At 71.2% G+C, this 22,235-nt stretch overlaps 1 protein-coding gene across 1 annotated transcript; it reads right to left on the bottom strand.

The window, feature by feature from the left end:
- Positions 1–5: 5 nt before the first annotated feature.
- On the bottom strand, positions 6–21,152 carry CEP170B (centrosomal protein 170B; the record flags this gene model as incomplete). The annotated part of the gene is given in 17 exon segments (XM_084866003.1): positions 6–186; positions 2,833–3,067; positions 4,583–5,935; positions 5,938–6,234; positions 6,367–6,457; positions 6,840–7,010; positions 7,321–7,508; positions 7,511–7,780; positions 7,783–8,085; positions 9,252–9,722; positions 9,852–9,956; positions 10,850–10,985; positions 11,776–11,834; positions 12,495–12,573; positions 13,896–13,985; positions 17,938–18,067; positions 20,992–21,152. Coding segments are annotated over 16 exon segments (4,134 nt in total), but the record flags the coding sequence as incomplete, so codon positions are not given.
- Between the last annotated feature and the right edge of the window lie 1,083 nt (positions 21,153–22,235).

Here is a 22,235-nt window from a genome sequence, read left to right as displayed (position 1 = left end):
GGCCCTCGGCCCTCGGCCGGGCCGCTCACCTCCTCGCGGGCGGAGATGGTGGAGGCGGGGGTGCTGGGCATGTTGCCGAGGGGGGAGCTGCGGGGGGGCCCGGGGGGGCCCGGGTCGCCGTCCCCGGCCACATCGTGGATCTCCCGGGCGAGGATGGCCACGTCCTTCACCAGCGTCTGGCTCAGCCTGCGGGCGGGAAAGGCGGTCTGGGCCCCCAGCCTGCCCGGCGGGAGGGCGGGAGCAGGACTCCATCTCCCCCACACACACCCTCCCAAGGAGAGTCCCCAGGGCGGCCGCCGAGGGGGGCCTGCGGCCTGCAGCCTGGCCCACACTTCGCCCAACCAGCCACTGGCCACGGCTCCACCGGAGGCACGTGTCCCGGGGTCCGGGGGAGGGAGGCGGGCATGGGGCGGGGGGAGGGGGGGCAGGGCCAGAGCAGGGAGGTTGGGCAAACACCCACGGGCTCCCAGGCAGGCACCCCCCGCTCCAGGGACAGGGGCTAACCACCAGGGCTGCCACGAACACGGAGGGAAACTGAGGCAGGATAGGGGGCGGGGCCTCAGGCGAGGGCAGAATGGGGCAGAGGAAAAGGCGGGAAAAGCAGATAAGCCAGGACCTCCCCACCGCGCAGGGCGGCCCAGGGAGCTGAGCCCCAGCACCGCCGGCCCCGTCTGCCTCTCCACAGCCTCCCGTGGCTCTCAGACCACCCAGCCAGGCCCCTCCTGCCCCCCACAGGCCCCGGAGGGCCATCATTGCTGAGAGGACCCGCCCCCGCCACTCTCTGCACCCGGCCTGAGGAGGCCTTCTGGTGAGGGACCACACGGGGCACATCGTCAGCCAGAGCTCTGGAGGCGTCTGCGTGCCAGAGGCCCCGTCCTCCCAGGAACATCTGATCCACCCAGCCACCCATCCCTCTGTCTGACATCCACCCCTCATCCACCACCCATCCATCCACTCACCCATCCTCCCTTCCGCTCACCCATCCTTCATCCACCCTCTACCCACCTGACCTCTATCCCTCTCCCTATCCATCCTCCCATCCATCCTCTCATCCAACCACCCATTCATCCATCCACCCACTCACCCATCCATCCATCCATCCATCCAACCACCCACCCATCCAACCACCCACCCATCCAACCACCCACCCATCCAACCAACCCACCCATCCAACCACCCACCCATCCAACTACCAAACCTATCCAACCACCCACCCATCCAAAACCCATCCATCCATGCATCCAATTACCCAGCCATCCACTCAGCCATCCTCCCTTCCGCTCACCCATCCTTCATCCACCCCTCTACCCACCTGACCTAAATCCCTCTCCCTATCCATCCTCCCATCCATCCTCTCATCCATCCACCCACTCACCCATCCATCCATTCATCCATCCACCCACTCACCCATCCATCCATCCATCCATCCAACCACCCACCCATCCAACCACCCACCCATCCAACCACCCACCCATCCAACTACCAACCTATCCAACCACCCACCCATCCAAACCCATCCATCCATGCATCCAATTACCCAGCCATCCACTCAGCCATCCTTCATCCACTCCTCTACCCACCTGACCTCTATCCTCACCCTATCCATCCTCCCATCCATCCTCCCATCCAACCACCCACCCATCCACCTACCCATCCATCCATCCACCCATCCATCCCAATTACCCAGCCATCCTCTCACCCATCTTTCATCCACCCCTCTACCCACCTGACCGTCTATCCCTCACCCTATCCAACCTCCCATCCAACCACCCACCCATCCAACTACCCATTCATCCATCCATCCATCCATCCATCCATCCAATTACCCAGCCATCCACTTAGCCATCCTTCATCCACCCTCTACCCACCTGACCGTCTTTCCCTCACCCTATCCATCCTCCCATCCAACCACCCACCCATCCACCCACCCACCCATCCAACTACCCACTCATCCATCCATCCATCCATCCAACCACCCACCCATCCAATCACCCACCCACCCATCCAACCACCCACCCATCCAACTACCCACCCATCCAAAACCCATCCATCCATGCATCCAATTACCCAGCCATCCACTCAGCCATCCTTCATCCACCCCTCTACCCACCTGATCTCTATCCCTCACCCTATCCATCCTCCCATCCAACCACTCATTCATCCACCCACCCATCCAACCACCCACCCATCCAACTACCCATTCATCCATCCATCCATCCATCCATCCATTCATCTAATTACCCAGCCATCCACTCAGCCATACTTCATCCACCCCTCTACCCACCTGTCTATCCCTCACCCTATCCATCCACCCATCCAACCACCCACCCACCCAACTACCCATCCATCCATCCATCCATCCATCCAATTACCCAGCCATCCTCTCAGCCATCCTTCATCCACCCCTCTACCCACCTGACCGTCTATCCCTCACCCTATCCATCCTCCCATCCAACCACCCACCCATCCAACTACCCATTCATCCATCCATCCAATTACCCAGCCATCCACTCAGCCAACCTTCATCCACCCCTCTACCCACCTGACTGTCTATCCCTCACCCTATCCATCCTCCCATCCAACCACCCACCCATCCAACCATCCACCCATCCATCTATCCATCCTCCCACCCAATTACCTACCCATCCATCCACCCATCCATCCGATTATCTATCCATCCATCCACCCATCTATCCACCTGACGATCCATCCCTCCTCCCTCCTCCCATCCAATCACCCCTCCACCCAAAGAGCATTTGTGAAGCCCACCTGGGAAGAGAGCCCAGCCCAGCCCTGCCCTCGGGTGCTCCGGCCCTGGCACGCGGCACGCACCTGGCGATCTCGGCGATCTCCGCCGGCTGCACGATGAACCCGAAGGGGTTGGGCTCCTCCTCGTCGTCGGTGTCCCGGAGGCCGGGGCCCCGGGGCCGGGCCCGGGTGCCGGCCCGTGGCGTCTGCGTGGCTGTTGAGGCACGGGAGCGCGTGTGTTTGGGGGAGCCGTGGCGGGAGCCGTACTCCTCCTCCGAGGTGGACGTGCAGTCGGAGCCCTGCTGCCGGCGGCGCGCGCCTGGGCGAGTGAATTGGTTCCAGGAGCAAGAACAGAACGGGCGGCGCTCAGCTCCGTGGCAGCCCCAGGCCCCCCGCAGGCCTGGTGCTGCCCCTGCACCCGCACCCAGCCGCAGTGCTGGCGGCAGCTAAGCGCCAGGGTCTGGAGGCCACCACCGGCCGAGGCACATGCAGGGCTGGGCGGCCTGGCTGTGCCTCAGCGGGAGCTGTCCTGGGGGCGGGGCAGTGGTGCCCACACACCAGACGGGCACACCTCCCAGTAGGATGGTCCCAGCCCTGGGTGCTGAGCACAGCCTGGCCTGTGGCAGAGTCTGACCTCACCCCTCACGCCTCCCTGCACCAGCCTGACCCTCCACCTGACCGTGCACAGCCCTGCTCTGAGCTCCACGTGGCCACATCGTGCACAATCAATAAGGGGGGGGGGTGTGCGCAGGCAGCATTCAGAGCAAGCCACCCCTTCCTCCAGTGCACCCCACAGCTCAGCATCCGCTTCGGAATTAGCTCTCAGGCTGAGCCAGCGTGGGGAGGGAGAGGGGTATCTGAGTGGGGATAGGGGTGTCTGGGTGGGGGAGGGGGTACCTGGGTCGGGGAGGGGTATCTGGGTGAGGATAGGGGTGTCTGGGTGGGGGAGGGGTGTCCAGATGCAGAGGGGGTGTGTGGGTGGGGGAGGGGTGTCCAGATGGGGGAGGGGGTGTGCGGGTGGGGGGAGGGGTGTCCAAATGTGGGGAGGGGTATCTGGGTGAGGATAGGGGGTGTCTGGGTGGAAGAGGGGGTATCTGGGTGGGGATAGGGGTGTCTGGGTGGGGGAGGGGGTATCTGGGTGGGGATAGGGGTGTCTGGGTGGGGGAGGGGGTATCTGGGTTGGGGAGGGGTATCTGGGTGATGATAGGGGTGTCTGGGTGGAAGAGGGGGTATCTGGGTGGGGGAGGGGTATCTGGGTGGGGATAGGGGTGTCTGGGTGGGGGAGGGAGTATCTGGGTGGGGGAGGGGTGTCTGGGTGGGGGAGGGGTGTCCAGATGCAGGAGGGGTTGTCCAGGTGGCAGCAGCAACAGCAGCGTCTACACCTTAAACCAATTCACTCGGAGCTGCGGGTCGGGCTCTGGGTCAGCCCGCTGGGCAGGCGTGGGTGTCCAGCTGCCGGGGCAGGAGGCCGGCCCCTCCTCGCTGCACGTGACTCGTGTAGGGTGGGGAGAGGGACACAGCCGTCCCTTGGCCACAGGGCCCAGGCTCAGAGGGCACCTGGGGCGCCACACCCCGATAGCAGCCAGCGGGCAGCGTACCCTCCCCTGGCCCAGCCCACACGGACGGCCCAGCCTGCACCCCACAGGGTCCCACCCAGGAGGACACCCAGACACGGGGGAGGGTCCCGCCCTCACCCAGGCCAGCGGGACACCAGGGAGGCCCCGCCGTGCACCCGCCCGCGAGTCCTCAGTGACACGCCCGCCCAGGGAACAGGGCCCCCAGACACGGAGCCGCCGCCCCTCCGCCCGCCGCCCGCCTGCTGCCGGGCACTCACTGGGGGAGGAGTAGCGGGCGCTGCCCGGGCGGTTCCTGCTGAAGGGCTGGCGGGCGGCAGGGGCGGCGGGGGCGGTCCTCCGGGCGGCGGGCTGGGCCTCGGCCCTGGTGGGCTTGCGGTTGGAGCAGGGCAGCTCGGCGCTGCGGCCGGAGAAGCCGGAGCGGGCGGGGGCGGCCTCGGCCTCGCCGGGCCCGGTGAAGGAGCCCGCCCGCTTGCGGGGCATGGCCAGGATGTCCAGGCGCGAGAGCTTCCTGGCCTGCTCGGCGGCCGGGCGCCCCGCCGGCTCCTGGCCGTTGGCCGGGGCCCCCCGCTCGCCGTCCGCGGCCTCCGTGTCCGAGGCGTCGCCCAGCCGGGCCCGCCGCAGCCGGGAGGCGCGCGTGGGCCGCGGGGTGGACAGGCTGTTGGAGCGGGTCAGCGCCTGCTGCACCTTCTGCGCGCTGGCCGACACGCGGCCCTGCTCCTCCCGGGCGGCCGGCGAGGGCGGCGGGGCCGCGGGCTTCCGGCGGGACCCGGGCCGCCCCGTCCTGGTGATCCCGGGCGTCTCGTGGTCTGAGGCGGCCGTGTCCGAGCCGTCCCGGGCCAGGCCGGAGCCGCGCTCCTCGTCGGGCCAGTCCAGCGACCCCTGGCCTCGCCGGACGGCCAGGCGCCGCCCGGGCTCCCCGCGGCCCGCGTCCGCCTGGCACGCCGGGCGGCGAGGCTTCTCCGAGAGCCAGTCCCGGGCGCCGCTCGGGGGGCCGCCCCCCAGGTCCTGCGCTGGCGGCTTCTCCCGCTGCAGCCCCAGCAGCTGGGGGCTCGTGGGGCTGGGCCCGTTCTTGCCGCTGAGCAGGCTGATGGTGCTGGCCGTGTCCACGTCCGAGTCGCCGGACGGGGAGTCCTCGGGCGGCCCCGGGGCGCTGCCCGCCGCGCCCTCGCCCTCGGCCGCGGACTTGGAGAGCAGCCGGGCCTCCAGGGCCGCCAGGGCCGTCTCGGTCTCCTTCAGGATCAGCTGGGTGTCCTGGGAGTGGACGTCCATGCGCGAGGCCCGGGCGGCGGCCAGGTCCTGCAGGAGCGGGTGGCTGGAGATGGTGGGGAGCTGGCCGGGCGCCGGGGGGCTGCGGGCCGGGTCCTTGGTGAAGCTCTCCTGCCGGACGAAGGCCGTGGCCTCCCTGGCCGGCGCGGGGCCCTCGGGCTCGGGCGGCCGGCCAGCCGTCTGCAGCCTGAGGGCCATCCTGCCGCTGGCGCTGACGTAGACGCCGTCCCTGGCGGGGGCGCGGGGCTGGGCCGCCCGCCCCGGGCCCTCCGCCGCCCCCGGAGCCGCAGGCGTCTGCCGGGGCGGGGCCGCCTCCCCGTTCTGGTCCCCGAGGAAGAGCGCCCCGGGGCCGGCTCCCCCGCGGTCCTCGGAGAGCACCGGTCCCGCCTCCACACCAGCCCCTCCGGGGGGCCGCCATCTGAGCCGCTGGCATCGCTGAGGCTGTCGGGCTCCACGTCCTCCGGGCCCGGGAGGCGGCCGGCCGGCTCGCTGCCCGGCTCCGGGGGCCCCGGCCCACTCCTCCTGGCGGCCTCGGGGCCGGCGGGGCTGCCCGCCCGCTCGCTGGGGAGCGGGGGGAGCAGCCGCCGCTGGCGCACGGGCGCGGCCGCCTCCGGCTCCCCGGCTCTGCGGCCCGGGCCGTCCTCTGCGGAGACAAGGGCAGTGGTCACGGCCGCTGGCCGCCGGCCTCGGGCACACAGTGCCCATCCCTATCCCAGGCTCGGCCACAGGAGCTCACCACCCCCCCGCCCCCTGGAATAGCCCCGGAGCCACTTACCAGCCAGACCCGGGTCCGAGTAGCTGTCAGCCAGGCTGGCCCAGCGGGACACCCACTTTGGGCCTCCAGGGGAGCCTGGCACTGGGGGGTCCTGCAGGGAGAAGGCAGGGGTGTGTCAGTAGACGGGGGAGCCCCCCCCCCCCACAAACAGCCGGACGCCCGGCTGCCTCCTCTAGGCTGAGAGACCCCAACACACCACCTGGACTGGGCCCAGCACACACCCACGTGCCATCTGGACTCAGGGCCTCAAGGCTGCTGAGTCCTCTACACCCGGCCTAGCCGCCGGCCAGCTGGGCTGGCTCCTTGGGAACGGGCTGGGCCCAGCCTCTCTGGGGCCTGGAGTCCAGCTCCGGGCAGAACTGGAGTCTGGGTGAGTGCATACAGGACCCATGGCGGCCCAACGTGGACCTGGGCGGTGTCTGTGCGTGGCCCGTGCGTGGCCCGTGTGTGGCCAGTGCGTGGCCTGCGCGTACCTGGAGCTCCCCCTGGGGGGCCACGCCCACCGGCCGGGAGGTGAGCTCCTGCAGCAGGGACACCCGCTGGACCATCCCGTCGCCGGCTTCCTCTCCGTCCCCGCGGATGACTGGGCGGAAGATGGCCGAGGACGCCCTGGACAGGTCAGGCGTCTCCAGTACCCCGAACACCTGCGGGAGAGGCAGCTGTTAGGGCACCCGCTCGCCCCGCCCAGCCCAGCACGCCCCGCCCAGCCCAGCACGCCCCGCACACCTCCACCCAGGCTCGCCCAGCCCACCCCTACCCCACCCGGCCCCGTCCCCCCATCCCCGCCCGGCCAGCCCGCCTCTGCCCACACCCCCCACACACACCACGCCCTGGCACGCCCCGCCCACCCCACCCCATGACACGCCCTTTCCCCGCCCCCTCTGCCCAGACACGCCCCCCGGGAGCAGGGCCCCTGACTGGCCCACCACCGGGGCCTGACCGAGGGGCACTCACCTGGTCGATCATCTTGCGGGCCTCCTCCACCTCCCGGTCCTGCGCCTCCGTCTCGATGGTGTAGGTGCCCGCATCGCTGAGGCTGTCGTCCTCCTCCTGCCGGCGCGCCTTGGTGAGCTGGGGGTCCGCCTTGGTGAGCTGGGGGTCCGCCTTGGTGAGCTGGGGGTCCGCGGGGGGCGGCGGGGGCGAGGGGGCACGGGACTGGCCCCGCGGGGCGTCAGCGGGGCGGGCAGTGCCGTGGGCACCTTCTCGGGGCCGGGGCTGGGGCTGTGGCGGGCGGCCGGCGAGCCGTCCCGCAGACACTGGGCCATGAAGTCCTGGGCCAGGCGCGAGCGGCGCCCCACAGAGCCGAAGGGGCGCGCGGGGGCCCTGGCGGGCGTGGGGGGGCCGGCCAGCCGCTCCTCCGTCTTCTCCCGCTTGAGCGAGCTGGCCCGCTGCGGCCCCGCGCTGCTGCCCGCCCCCGGGCCGGGGCCGGGGCGCCCCCGCGGCTGTCGGCGGGCCCCGGGCCGCGGCGCCTGTCGGGCTTGGGGTCCCCGGGCGGGGCGTGCGTGAAGGACTGGGAGCGCTTCTTGCGGGGCGTGTCCTCGTCGAAGAACTCGATGACGAAGGCCTGCTGGTTGTGCAGCAGCTCCTGGGGGTCTCGCTTGATCTGCCTCTGCAGCCGCGCCTGCTCCCCGTTCTCCACGGGGACCCCGGCCGCCGCTGCCGCCGCCTTGGCCACGGGGTCCTCCGAGTCGCTCTGCGTGCCGTCCTCGTGTTTGTGGCCTGGGGGGCGGGGACCCCAACGCATGAGCCCCAGGGGGGCCGACACACCCAACCATAGCTGTCACCTGCGGCTGGGGACATGGCACCCGAGCCCCACGGAGCCCCGTACACGTGACCCAGGTGAGTCCCGGGACCATGCTGGTCACCCCGGAGGGGCCTGCAGGAGGCAGCCGATCCACGATTCTACCTCCTCATGGATGCTTCTCTCCGTCTCCCTCTCCCTTCCCCTCTGAAATCAATAAAAATATATTTTTTAAAAGGAAAATTGAGCCTTGACCGGTTTGGCTCAGTGGATAGAGCGTCGGTCTGCGGACTGAAAGGTCCCAGGTTCGATTCTGGTCAAGGGCATGTACCGGTTTGGCTCAGTGGATAGAGCGTCGGTCTGCGGACTGAAAGGTCCCAGGTTCGATTCTGGTCAAAGGTCCCAGGTTCGATTCTGGTCAAGGGCAGGTGTGGTTCTGGGCACATCCCCCGTGGGAGGTGTGCAGGAGGCAGCTGATGGATGTTTCTCTTTCATCGATGTTTCTAATTCTCTATCCCTCTCCCTTTCTCTCTGTGAAAAATCAATAAGATATATTTAAAAAATAAAAATAAAAATGGGCCGAAACCGGTTTGGCTCAGTGGTAGAGCGTCGGTCGGTGGACTAAAAGGTCCCAGGTTCAATTCCGGTCAGGGGCATGTATGTTAGTTGTGGGTACATTCTCGGTAGGAGGTGTGCAAGAGGCAGCTGGTCGATGTTTCTCTCTCATCGACGTTTCTAGTTCTCTATCTCTCTCCCTTCCTCTCTGTAAAAAATTAATAAAATATATTTTTAAAAAAAAAAAGGGGGGGGGGGCCAAAACCGGTTTGGCTCAGTGGTAGAGCATCAGCCTGCGGACTGAAAGGTCGCAGGTTCGATTCCGGTCAAGGGCATGTACCTTGGTTGCGGGCATATCCCCAGTAGGGGGTGTGCAAGAGGCAGCTGATCGATGGTTCTCTCTCATCGATGTTTCTAACTCTCTATCCCTCTCCCTTCCTCTCTGTAAAAAAATCAATAAAATATATTTTAAAAAAATAAAAAATAAAAATAAATAAAATAAATAAAATATATTTTAAAAATAAAAATGGACTTCAAGCAGAGAGGGCCCTGCCCCGGGAGGGACACGCGGCCAGGCAGGGGCACTCACCCTTCAGGGTGCGGGCGTGGACGGGCAGGTCGCTCTTGGCGCTGTGGCGGTCCTCGCCGGGGCCCGCCTGGCGCAGCAGGCTGGGGTCGTTCTGCACCAGCCAGTCGGCCACCTTGGTCTCGGCCGAGACGGCCTCGCCGGGCGCGGCCCTGCCGGGCGGCCGCCGCTGGCGCAGTGAGAACTTGGTGACGTGGTCCTTGATCTTCAGCTTGCCCGGGCTGCCGTCGTCGAACTCGATGGTGAAGGAGGCGTGGCTCTGCACCACGGGCACGCCACCCGGCGCCACGTCCCTGGTGGGCGCCTCGTGGGCCGGCGCCTCGGGCGGCCGGGGCGGCGGGGCCTCCTTCGTGGGGATCTCGAAGTAGCTGGGCTCCCGGCGGAAGGCGTAGCCCTGGGGCTCCGAGGGGGCCCGGAGGCCGGGCGGCGTGCCGGCCAGCTCCCCGTCCTGCGGAGCCAGCTCCTTGGGCCGCTCTGGGGGTCGGGGAACACCTTCTCAGGGGGGACCGAGGGCGGCACCCTCACCCACCACCTCCCTGGACGGGAGCCCCATCCCGCAGATGGAGTCCGGGGCTCCATGGGCCTGTCCGGCCCGGGACCTACCTGGGTACGGCCCCTCGGGCGGCCGGTCCTCCGACGGGGCGCCCGCGTCCTCCTCCCCCCACCAGGAGGGCTGCCCGTACAGGGGCGTGCGGTAGGTGGCTGTTTCTGCGGAGGGAGCGTGGACTCCAGGTCCCTGGGGCCAACCACAGGGCAGACCACAGCAGGGGGACTGGGGCAGGCGGGCAGGCGGGCATCGCCCCCAGCTCCGGCCTGCAGCCGCCAGGACCAGCTGCCAACAGCCCCGAGCCCTTCCACGTGGATAAGGGTGACAGCTCACTGTGCAGGGGCAGGGGCAGGGGTGTGGGTGTGTGTGCAGGGGCAAGTGTGTGTGGATGGGTGTGTGAGCAGGGGCAGGTGTGTGTGGATGGGTGTGTGTGCAGGGGGCAGGGGTGTGTAGGTGGGTGTGTGTGCAGGAGGCAGGGGTGTATGGATGTGTGTGTGCAGGGGGCAGGTGTGCGTGTGTGGGTGTGTGTGCAGGGGGTAGGGGTGTATGAATGCATGTGTGTGCAGGGGGCAGGGCTATATGGATGGGTGTGTGTGCAGGGGGCAGGTGTGCGTGTGTGGGTGTGTGTGCAGGGGGTAGGGGTGTATGAATGCGTGTGTGTGCAGGGGTCAGGGCTATATGGATGGGTGTGTGTGCAGGGGGCAGGTGTGTATGCGTGGGTGTGCATGCAGGGGACAGGAGTGTATGGGTGTGTGTGTGCAGGGGGCAGGGATGTATGAATGGGTGTGTGTGCAGAGGTAGGTGTGTATGGATGGGTGTGTGTGCAGGGGGCAGAGGTGTGTGGATGGGTGTGTGTGCAGGGGGCATGCGTGCATGGTTGGGGGTGTGTGCAGGGCGTGTACATGGGCACCAGGGCTCATACGTGAGCAGGCTGTGCATGGCTGCTGGGGGTGGGAGCCCAGAGGCTGAGGCGGAGCGAGGGGTGGTGGGGGAGAGGACTGCTCCCCGTGAGGTGAATCGGGAGCCGTGGGAGCCGCCTGGGGGCAGGTCATACCTGTGCCGGGCCTCCGGTCGCGCTCCGGCCGGGAGCTGGAGGACTCGCAGTACGGCGCCTGCTCCGGGAGCGCCTCGGCCCTCTTGGGCGCCGGCCCCTTGGCGCTCACCTGCAGCTGGCTGGTGTACTTCTCGTGCTGCGGGAGGAGGCAGTGAGGGCCCTCCGCCTCAGGACACCTCCCCCCCCCCCCCGGGGCAGCCTGAGCCCTGCCTGCCCCTGCCCCAGCCGGGGGACCCCAGAACCACAAGGCCTTCCGGGGAGCGGCTTGCTCAGGTGGAGGAGGGGGTGGGCAGCAATGCCCGAGGGGAGACTGCAACCCAGCCCACCAGAGGGGCGGGCGGGCCCGGGCCCGGGTCAGCCACTAGGAGCCGTGCGGGGGGAACAGTGGCCTGTCCAAGCAATTGTGAGAACATATGTTCACATGCACGTGTGTGTGCGCGTGCATGCATGTGTGCCTATGTGTGTATACACGTGTGTGTCTTCCTGTGCGCCTGTATGAACGTGTGCTCACACGTGTATACATGTGTGTGTCTGCTCCTGTGCATGTGTGAGAGCATGACTACACATGTGTGTGCACAGTATGCCTAAAAGTGTACACATTTTAGTGTGTCTTTGCATTTGTGCACATGTGGGTATCTGTGCATGTGTGGTGTCTGCACATGTACGTGTGTGTGCATGTGGGGGTAGAGGTGTCTGTGCATGCCAGGGCCACGCTACACCCACAGCCACGCCCCCGCGGTGGCCGCCGCAGCCTGGCCCGGAATGCCTGCCTCCCCACCTGCCGGACTGGGTGGCCCTGCAGAGCAGGCCGGGCCGGCCGGGGTGCTGGCCAGGGAGGATGGGGTGGGAGCGGAGGGCTGGGAGACACAGGGACACACAGGGCCGTGCGGGGGCGGGGGTGGGGGCCGGCGGGCGCTGGCACTGACCCTGAGTGCCTCCTCCGGCACGCGGTGCTGCACACGCTCCAGCACGTACATGTTGGCATGTGGGGGCGTTAAGGAGAACGGGAGGGACAGCTCAGCCGGAGATAAAGGGGCGCTCCGGGCGGGCCGGCTCAGGGAGGGAGGCCCGGCATCACGCTGCCCCCCACCCCGTGTGCTCCGGGCACGTGTCCACGCCGCGGGCACAGCCTGCACCCTGTGCTCCCCCACTGGAGGAGTAGAGGGCAAAGGCCACTCCAGGTCACATGCCCACGGGCTCAGGGCACACCGTGCACCCCCCTCACTGCCACTCACCGGGGCGTGGCAGGCAGGAGCCCCCGAGGGCACCCCCCTCCAGCCATCCCGGACCACCCAAGGTTCCCGGGGTGGCAGGGCCCCGGCCGGTGAGCCCCCCGAATGCGGGCTGAACAGCACGCTCTCCTGCCGTGTGTACGGGCCCGCTGCCCGGGGAGGCACGGCCCCACCCGCCGAGTTCTGGGCACGGAGCGCCAGGCCCAGCCCCGGCCAAGGGGCTCGGGGCCCAGGGAGGGCTCGCTTGTCCCTCGGGCCCTGGGTGAGGCAGGCCCGCGGGCGGTTCCTCCTCGCCGCCCTCACCCCGCTGTCCGCTGAGGCCCCCTGCGCCCAGGATAAGGGCGAGTGGGCCCGGGAGCAGGGGCCCCGGGGCGGGAGCTGGAGGGAGCGCGGGGGGTGGGGGGGAAGGATATCGTAGCCGAAGCGGATGACGTCATTGAGCTTCAGCGTGACGTACTTCTGGTCCGGGATGCGCACCTCGTTCACGAACGTCTGTGGAGACAGGCCGGCTGAGGGGGGCCGGCCGGCTGAGGGGGCCGGCTGAGGGGGCCGGGCCGGCTGAGGGGGGCCGGCTGAGGGGGCCGGGCCGGCTGAGGGGGCCGGGCCGGCTGAGGGGGCCGGCTGAGGGGGCCGGGCCGGCTGAGGGGGGCCGGCTGAGGTGGGCCGGGCCGGCTGAGGGAGGGGGGCCGGGCCGGCTGAGGGGGGCCGGGCCAGCTGAGGGGGCCGGGCCGGCTGAGGGGGGCCGGCTGAGGGGGGCCGGGCCAGCTGAGGGGACCGGGCCAGCTGAGGGGGTCCGGGCCGGCTGAGGGGGCCGGGCCGGCTGAGGGGGGCCGGCTGAGGGGGGCCGGGCCTGCTGAGGGGGACAGGGCCGGCTAAGGGGGATCCCCTTCCCTCAGGCTCTGGGCGGCTAAGGGGGATCCCCTTCCCTCAGGCTCTAGCACAAGGTCACCCAGCCTGGAGCCCACCGGCAGGGACAGACGCCGCCGAATTGAGGGGTGGCAGAGCCCGGCCTTGGTGGTGCCGGACAGGGTGCAGCCCCTCCAGCTGAACACCTGGCCGTCTCTGTGAGGCAGACTTCCTCTCGTCCACTCAGGCCTGTGCTGCCCGGCCCCGGCCACGGTGCCCTCGGGAGCAGCGAGGCACACACCAGGGTGGCCCATGGCGAGGCTGGTCAGGCCGGGCCAGGCTGTCTGGCTCCGCTCCCCACGGGAGCCTGCTGAGAGGGTGGCTGCCCACTGAGCAGAGGTCCTGTGGGGCCGAGGACACTCAGCGGAGGTGTGGTCCAGAGGGGGGCCCCAGAGAGAGACAGAGCTGGGGTGAGCCCAGCAGAGGGAGGGGCCATGGAGAGGCGGGGCCAGTGCAGAGGGAAGGGGCATGGAGAGGGGCGGGACTAGTGCAGAGGGCGGGACTGTGGAGAGGGGCGGGGCCAGTACAGAGGGCGGGGCCGTGGAGGGGCGGGGTCAGTGCAGAGGGAGGGGCCATGGAGGGGCGGGGCCAGTGCAAAGGGCGGGGCCATGAAGAGGGGCGGGGACAGTGCAGAGAGGCCATGGAGGGAATGGGGCCGTGCAGAGGGAGGGGCCATGGAAGGGCGTGGCCATGGAGAGGGGCGGGGACAGTGCAGAAGGAGGGACCATGGAGGGAGGTGGGACCATGGAGGGGTGTGGTCATGGAGAGGGGCGTGGCAAGCACAGAGGGAGGGGCCATGGAGGGGATGAGGCCAGTGCAGAGGGAGGGGCCATGGAGGGGCGTGGCCACTGAGAAGGGCGTGGCCAATGCAGAGGGAGGGGCCGTGGAGGGGTGGGGCCCGCACTCACCCCATTGAGGCTGCCCAGGTCCTTCACCCAGTGCTCATCGCGGTCCTGGTCGTAGTTGATGACGGCGTGCTGCTTGTCCACGCTGCGGGACTGCGGGCACCGGGCACCGGCCATGTCAGGGGCCTTCCCGCTGGGCAATCCCAGGAGGCAGCGGCACATGCGGGGCCCCACCGTCCCACCACGGCCCCACCCCCAGCCTCAGCCTCGGAGCCCCCGTCCCACCCACACCTCACACCTCACCCTGCAGGGTGTGTGCCCGGCCCGCCAGCCCCGGCACCAGATCAGGCTGGAGGTTTGCCAGATGCCAGCTGGCTCCTCCCCGGCACCCCAGGCCCCACCTTCGTGACCCCTCCCCCCGTGGGAGGCTGGGAACCCTCCGCTGGCTGGGATGTGATGTTCCCTCCGAGGGCAGCCAGGGAGGCCAGGCAGGTCCGGCAGAACCGGAGGGAGGACGGGGGAGGGGAGAGCCCGCCCCACGGGGCACCCAGCCTGTCCAGGAGGCGGACACGTGCACCCAGACCTGGGTGACCCTCCCAGACCCTGTGGGCTCTGCGCTCACGCACCGCACTCCACACACCTGGGCACACCCGCCCCGCGCACACGGTACTGCCGCCTGGCACTGCCAGCACTTCCCCCACCCCCTCCCGAGGACACAGCCAGCCCCTCACTGCCCGCTGGAGGGCCAGCCTGCTCTCCCCCTCCGCTCCAGGGCCTGGGGACCCGCAGGGGCCGGGCCGGGCCACTGTCCCCCCGCTCAGGCCTGGCACGGCTGAGCCCGGGGCCCCCGCACCAGCTGCCCACTTGGCCCAGGACCCGGCCACTCAGCAGGAGGCCCTGGTGCCTGAGGGGCCACAGGTCCAGGCCCCGCCCTGGGAGACCCCGCACCATCGGCCAGCCCGGGGGCTGCCCACCCCGGCGGCAGCATGTGACCCTGGGGGCCGCCAGGCAGTGGCCCCAGGACCCCCAGGCCCCCCTCCACAGCAGGCCCCTGCCGCTGGGGACAGGACCCCCGCCCTGGGAAGGTGGCTAGGACCTGCATCCCCACGTCCCCCCACCTGCAGGCCCAGCTCACAGGGGTGTGGACGAAGGTTCTGGCCCCGCCCCACCCCGCCCCGTCCGGAGCCAAGGTCACTGCAACCTGTTTGGATTCTGGGCCCCGAGTTAGCGGCGTGACCCACAATGATGACACCACAGTGGGGGGCCTGAGAGCCTGGGGGGCCGTGAGGAGGGAGAGAGGTGGGGGGCAGGGCCCACACAGCCTCCTGCAGTGGTGCCCCTGCCCCCATCCTGCCCCCTGAGCCCGGGAGGAGCAGGGTGCCCTGTCCCAGGCGCCCTCCCCGGGGAGCCCCCCCACCCCACCCCAAGATGACCGGGTGGCACTCCTGGAGCAGCCTGCGGGTCCCTGGCCAGGAGGCTCTGACCTTGAGACCCGCTGCCCTCCCCCCGGCCTCCCTCTGCCCGGACCCGCACTGCCTCCTCGGTCGGCCTCACACAGGTCTGCGGGAGCCCCTCCCCCAGCGCCGGCCCCGTGACCCTGCCCGTGGCCTTGGCCAGGGCCTTCCCGGCCTGGCGCCCAGGGCCACTGCGCTGCCCACGCGGGGCCCGCACCTCCCCACACACACACACACACACACCCCGCTGAGGGGCACTGGAGGAGCATCCTGGGACCCCACAGGCCAGGTCACTGCCCCCTGGGCAGCCCCGGTCGACCATGGCTCCTCAGACCCCGGCCTGGTGGGGGGGGGATGGCTCCCCTCCCTCTGTGCTCCCCGCGCCCCAGCACAGCCCAGCACCGGGAACAGCCCGGCGGGCCCTGGGCAGAGGGACCCGCTGTCTCTGGGCATCACCCTCTCAGGGAGGCTTCACCAATTAGGGGACTGAGGGGGCCCTGGTCTGGGGCGGCGCGTGTGGTTCTGGGCCAGGACTCCGCGGAGGGGCTGGCCCCGGCCCTGCCACCCACGGTCACCAGGGGGCGGCAGCGAGGGCACCCTGTCCCTCTTGCCAGATGCCACCTCTGAGGACTGACCCTGCAGCCTGTACGCTCTCCTCCCTCCCCGAGAGGGAGGCCCCCAATCCTGGCCACCACCCCCCCCCCCCGCCTCCGAGCCACTCCAGCCGCACCCCCCTCACACCTGCACCAGCGCCCACTGTCCTCCTCAGCACCCTCACCTGTCCACCTGCCTCCGCCCTGCGGCCACTCCGTCCTGTCCTCCCAGCCCCCACCGGCCCTGCCGGTCCCTCTCCTGCTGACCCCTCCAGGGCGGGAAGGCCGGCCCTGCCCCCGAGCCACAGGCCTGAGGCCTCTCCACGCCTCCCGGCCACCGGGCCCAGCCCCCCCCCCCCCCGCCCAGCCCCCGGGGCCCAGCATCCCCTTCCCCCTCCCCCACCCCACCCCCGCCTCTGCGGACTCTGGAGGTCCCATGCCCCCACTGGCCCAGGTCCTCCACCTGTGCCCACCACCCCTCTCCTGGCAAGAGGCCCGCCCACCTTCGGGCTCCCTGCACGTGGCACAGCACACCCCCAATCTGCACCCAGAGCCAGGGCTGCTGTGCGCACTCCGGCCAGGGCTGTCACCAGGCACCGCTCCCGCCCAGCCCCCTCGGACCTGGGGCCGCACCAGGGCTCCTCAGAGCAGGGAGGACCCCCCACCCCACCCCGGCCCCGGCCCAGGTGCGACACCAAGCAATGGGAGCGGCGGCAGCACAGGCTCCAAACAGGGCGCTGGGAGAAGGGCGTCCGCTCTCACTTCAAAAGGGAGCAAAGGCGCTTCCAACCTCACGCCTGCGCCTCCGGGGGACGCCCCGCCCAGGCCTCCTCACAGGCAGCAGCCCAAGCCCAGGCCGGCGCCTGCTCCAGCTCACCCTGCACCGCCCGCGCCCGCCCGGCCCCAGGCCTGCCCTGCGGAGGGTGCGCGGGGCGCTCACGCGTGTGCACATACACACCCTGCACGGTGCACACAGCTCAGGCCAGGTGGTCCCGGGCCATGTCCCCCTCTGCCCAGAGGCCAGGCGGTGACCCCTCCTGCCCAGACCGGGGCACAAGCCTGCAGGCCTCCCGGTGCCCTGGCCTTGCCACCCCCTCCGCTCTGCCCGCCCCTCGCTCTGACCGAGCCCCTCCCCGCACCACGTCCACACCCATCCCGTCCCCAGGCCACCTTCTGGGGCAGGTGCGGGAGAGGCTGGGCCCAGCGCAGGCCCTGGGGGAGGGGTGCCCGCCGGAGGGTGGAAGGGGGTCCCCCAGGCGTGGCTAAGGGTGCGGGGAGGGCAGGGTTTGCCCCCGGGCGGCAGGCAGGACGTCCAGGCTGGCGCGGCCCTGGTGGAGGACGGAGGACGGCGGATCTCCTCCGGCGAGGACGGGGCGGAGGCACCCCACACGCACTGCACACCTGCAGACCTCCGAGCCTCAGTTTCCCCACCGGATGGGCAGCCGGGGCAGACACCCCGGCAGGCCCAGGCCAGGGCCCGGCCCACCCTGCTCAGGGCCCCCCGTGACCAGCCAGAAACCAGGAGGGGGCCCCCGAACTCCTCCCGAGCAGGATCCCCAGCCCCGCTCAGCCCGTGGGAGAGCGGCAGGGAGGGCCCCTGGGAGAAGGCAGGAGGACGCCAGCCTGGGGAGCTCGCACCCTCAGGCCCGCACCACACAGGAGGCTCAGAGCAGAGGGCACGCCCCTCCAGGGCCAGCCCGTCCCCCGCCCCATCCTGCTCCCCACAGAAGCCGAGCCCGGACCCCACACCCGGGCCAGAGTGCTGACTGCCGAGGCCCGGTGCCCTCAGGCAGCCCTCCCCAGGGCACCTCCGGGGCGCCGGCCACGTGGACAGGCCTGAGGGTCGGAGCTGGCCGTGCGCTCCCCCAGACTCGGCCACAGCAGCCCCAGAAGGGAGCGGGGCGGACCATCCCCAGCACCGTCCGGGGGGCCGGCCTGAGTCTCAGCGGCTGAGCCCTGTGGTCAGCGCGGCCTGCAGCCGCCCCCCGGCCAGAGCCTCCGGCGTCCGGGCCGGGAGGTGTGCCGCCCCCGCCCGCCCCGCCCGGCGGGCGCCCTCACCTGCAGCATGAGCTCGCACTCATCGCGCCCCACGAAGATGAGCTCCCGCGGGAGCCGGTGGCGGGTGCCGCTGCTGCTCACCAGGAACCAGGAGGTGACGCTCATCGTGGCGCCGACGGCCCGTCCGGCCCTGGGGGGAGAGCTTGTCAGAGCGGCTCCCTCCCTGCCGGCCCGAGCCCGACCCCCGAGCCCGACCCCCGAGCCCGACCCCGAGCCCGACCCCGGAGCCCCGACCCCGACCCAGAGCCCGACCCCGGAGCCTGACCCCGAGCCCGACCCCCGACCCCGACCCCGAGTCCGACCCCGGAGCCTGACCCCCGAGCCCGAGCCCGACCCCCGAGCCCGACCCCGAGCCCGAGCCCAACCCCGGAGCCAGCACAGACCCTGCCCCGCCAAGGCCCAAGCACCCGGCTCCCCCGCACCCCGACAGCACCTCCCGGAGACGCCGGGCCCCCGCCCCAGGCCGCTGGCCCTCCCCATGAGCCGCCCAGCCACATGGCCGGCCCCTCACGCTCCAGGCCCGGCACAGCCTCTCCCACGGGCATCGGCGCACAGCCTGCGTGTGGACCCACAGACGTCCCGTGACCGGACCCCGGGGCCACTCCCCACCGCCGGGTCCCCACAACGCAGGCCCACGGCACCCCCTCCCCACCCCCAGGACACACATTCTCAGCCGGAGGCTCCGCTCCCCGCCGGACATCCTGGGACCAGCCTGGGCACAGGGGCAGGGGGCAGCGGAGGAGGACCGCCCACCAGTGCTCCCTCCGCTGAGGAGACCACGCCTCTCAGGGGCCACCGGGACCCCCGCAGGCCCTGGCTAGGAGCAGTGCCCAGGAGGGAAGGGTGCCCGGGTCCGGGGCATCGGCGAAGGAGGCTCTGAGGGTTAGTGTGGTGGGCACTGCAGGGCACTGCATGGCGGCGTGAGGGGCAGCGGGGGCAGCCTGGGCAATGACCAGGGCTGACGTCACCGAGACCAGGCCCGGAGCAGCCCAGCCAGGGCAGCCCCTGCACCCACACGGGCACAGGCTCCGGGGCGTGGGCACCCTGCCACACCCATGTGCACGTGACCTGGAGCACCTCCCACACGCCCACAGCGCCCCTGGCCACTCCTCTGCACACACTCACACAGCACACACATGCATACCTGTAGTGCACACACCACACATACAGGTTCACCACACACTATATGTGCACACACTGCACACGCATGCACACTTCACTGAGCACACTACACACACTGAACACACTACACACACGCGCTCACACACTACACATACATGTACACTGCGCACAAGCGAGCGTACCAGATCACATGCAGCCTGGGGCTTCCTTCTAAAGGGGAACAGTGAGTGATAGGAGGGTCTGTGAAGAGGGGTGCCAGGGAAGGCCACCTGCCACCATCTGAGCGGCTCAGGGGCAGGTGGGAGCGGGTACATGGCCTGGGGGGGGTGGTGTCCAGGCAGAGGGAACAGCCAGGGCGAGGGCCTGGGCCTCCAGCTCCAGAGCCGGTGGCTGGTCCTGGAGCCGAGCGGGAGCCCAGAGGCCCAGCCCGAGTGCAGGGTCCGGCCCACGGGTCCCACGTCCACAGCCTGGCCGTGTGCAGAGCAGGCGAGGACTGGCTAGGCGCTGGGTCAGTGACCGGGAGCTGCTGGTGCCTGCACCATGGAGGCCCCAGCCCCGTCTCCGTCCCTGCAGGCCCCACCGTGGACGTCCCAGCCCTGTCTGTCCCATCCCTGCAGGCCCCACCGTGGAGGTCCCAGCCCTGTCTGTCCCCATCCCTGTCCCTGCAGGCCCCACCGTGGAGGTCCCAGCCCCGCCTGTCCCGTCCCTGTCCCTGCAGACTCACACCCGAGGCCTCTGCTACCGCCCTGACGGGCAGTGGGTCAGACCGAGGCCAGGCCCCACCAGCTGTGAAGGCTGAGGACGGAGCAGCCCCATGTCCTCAGGCCTCCTGGGCAGGCAGACCGAGGACGTGGAAGCCGCCCCAGGCGAGGGCGGCTCCGAGGTCAGAGCCTTCACCCTGGGGGGGGGGGGGGTGACACTGGAGACCAAGGCAGGCACCACCCATGCCCCTTCACTCCCTGAGGCCTCCACAGCCCAACCTCCTCAGAAACCCCTCAGGCCCTGGGGGCCCCCACCGTATTGCTTTCCAGCCCCCATCCAGCCCACAGCCCCGCCCCCCGCAGGGTCCCACACCTGCTGCGGATGGGCAGCACATGGAGACCCCACTCACAGGAGGGCACAGCCTCTGCGTGTGGCAAAGGGAGCCCCCCACCCCCACCCCACCCCGGGCCCAGCCACGCTGCCTGCGAGAGGGTGCTCCGCCGCCCAGCCCGTCCCCAAAGGCCCAGGCCCGGGCCATGGATGCTCCCCAACAGCCTGCTCCCATTGCTAGGAGGGAAAATAATAAACACCCCAAACGTGACCCCCGGCCCCCAGCCAGGAGGGCCACCGCCAGGAGGTGGGGCGGTGAGGTGGAGGGGCAGGTTCTGGGGCTGGGATGGGGCCGGGAGGGCCGGGCGGGCGGCTGGAGGAGCAGGCGGATCGGAGGCCGGGACGGAGGCCGGGAGGCAGAGAGACGGCGGCCAAGGGGAATCGGGAGACGAGGAGGAGGAGAAGGAGGACGCGGGGAGGGACGGCGGCGCAGCGACCAGGCCGGGCGGCGGCGGCGGCGGCAGGAGCGCGGGCCGGAGGGGGAGGAGGGCTCCGGCTCCTGAATCAGCGCTCCCGGCGCCATGGCGAGCTGGTGCCGGGCCCGCGCCCTTGCCCAGGCCGCGGAGACGCGCCCGGGGCCCCGCCCAGCCTGGCGCAGACCTGCCGTCTCCGTGGCGCAGGGACCGGCCCGGCCAGGTGCGCCCGCGGCCCGCACCCGCCTTTGTCCAGCCCGAGGGGGGGCTCCGATCGCTGCCCCGGCCCTGCCCCTGCTCCTGCCCCGGCCCCGGCCCCTTCCCGGCCCCCGCCCCAGCCCTGCCCTGCCCGCGTGGCCCCCGGGCGGGCGCACAGGTGCGGGCGGCAGAGGCTCCGGCCGCCGCGGGCGCAGGCGGCGCGTCTTACCTGCGGCTCGGCCCCGGCCTCCCGTCCGGCCGGCGAGCGCCGTGCCCGGGCCGCCACCTAGGACCTGCCCGGCGCGGCCCGAAGCGCGCGGAGCCCGGCGCAGCCCGGCCGAGCGGCGGCGGCCTCCCGCGGCGGGTCCCTGACGTCTGCGGGCGCCCGCCGGCCCCGCCTGCCCCGCCCGCCCCAGGCCCCAGGCCCCGCCCCGCCCTCCGCCAGGCCCCGCCCCGCCCGCCCCAGGCCAAGCCCATCTCGTCAGGCCCCGCCCCTCTCGCCCCTGGCCCCGCCCCCAGGCGTTCCGGTCGGGCCGGGCCGGGCTCCAGGTGAGCGCGTCCCCCGCCCCCGCGCCCCCGCCCCGCCCCGCCCCGGCCGCAGGCCCGCCCCTCCCAGCCCCCGCCCCGCCGGCCCCGCGGACCGAGCGGAGGGCACAGGCGTCCAGCTGCCCGCTCCTGGCCCCGGGCCCGCGGATTAGCGCTAACCGCGCCCGGGAGCCGGCCCTGCCCTCACCTTTGGGCCGCCGGGTGCGGGTGGAGGGCAGGCGCGGTCCGCCCGCCCGGACCCTCCTCCTGCGCCCCCGCCCGCGCCCCGGCTCCTCCGGCTCCCCGGGCCCGGTGCGTCCTCCGGCTCTGCCCCGCGATGGGCGCTACACGGGGTGTCCGGTGCCGGGGAGCCCGGTGCCGGGGAGCCCGAGGGGTTCCCACGGGTGTGGACGCGGAGAGGCGCCGCCCGGGGTCGCTGCGGGGGTGAGCCCGAAGGCGAAGGGCGGTCCGGGGGCGGCCGAGGCGCCGGGGAGACTGGGCAGGGGAAGCGCGGAGCGTTCCGGCCGCCCGGCGCCCGCCACTGCGCCCCTCCTCAGCCACCGCGCCCCCTCCTGGCCGCCTCCCCCGGCCGCCGCGCCCCCTCCGGACCACTGTGCCTCCTCCGACCACCGCGCCCCCTCCCGGCCACCGCGCCCCCTCCCGGCCACCGCGCCCCCTCCCGGCCACCGCGCCCCCTCCCGGCCGCCGCGCCCCCTCCCGACCACCGCGCCCCCTCCCGGCCGCCTCCCCCCGCCGCCGCGCCCCCTCCGGACCACTGTGCCTCCTCCGACCACCGCGCCCCCTCCCGGCCGCCGCGCCCCCTCCCGGCCACCGCGCCCCCTCCCGGCCGCCTCCTCAGCCACCGCGCCCCCTCCCGGCCGCCGCGCCCCCTCCCGGCCACCGCGCCCCCTCCCGGCCGCCTCCCCCGGCCTTGGGGCAGCAGCCACG

This window comes from Pipistrellus hanaki, assembly GCF_964339955.1.
Source record: "Pipistrellus hanaki genome assembly, chromosome: 1".
Classification (NCBI taxonomy): Eukaryota; Metazoa; Chordata; class Mammalia; order Chiroptera; family Vespertilionidae; genus Pipistrellus; species Pipistrellus hanaki.
The sequence above is the reverse complement of the archived record's forward strand: the minus strand, read 5'-3'. Positions and strand labels throughout refer to the sequence as shown.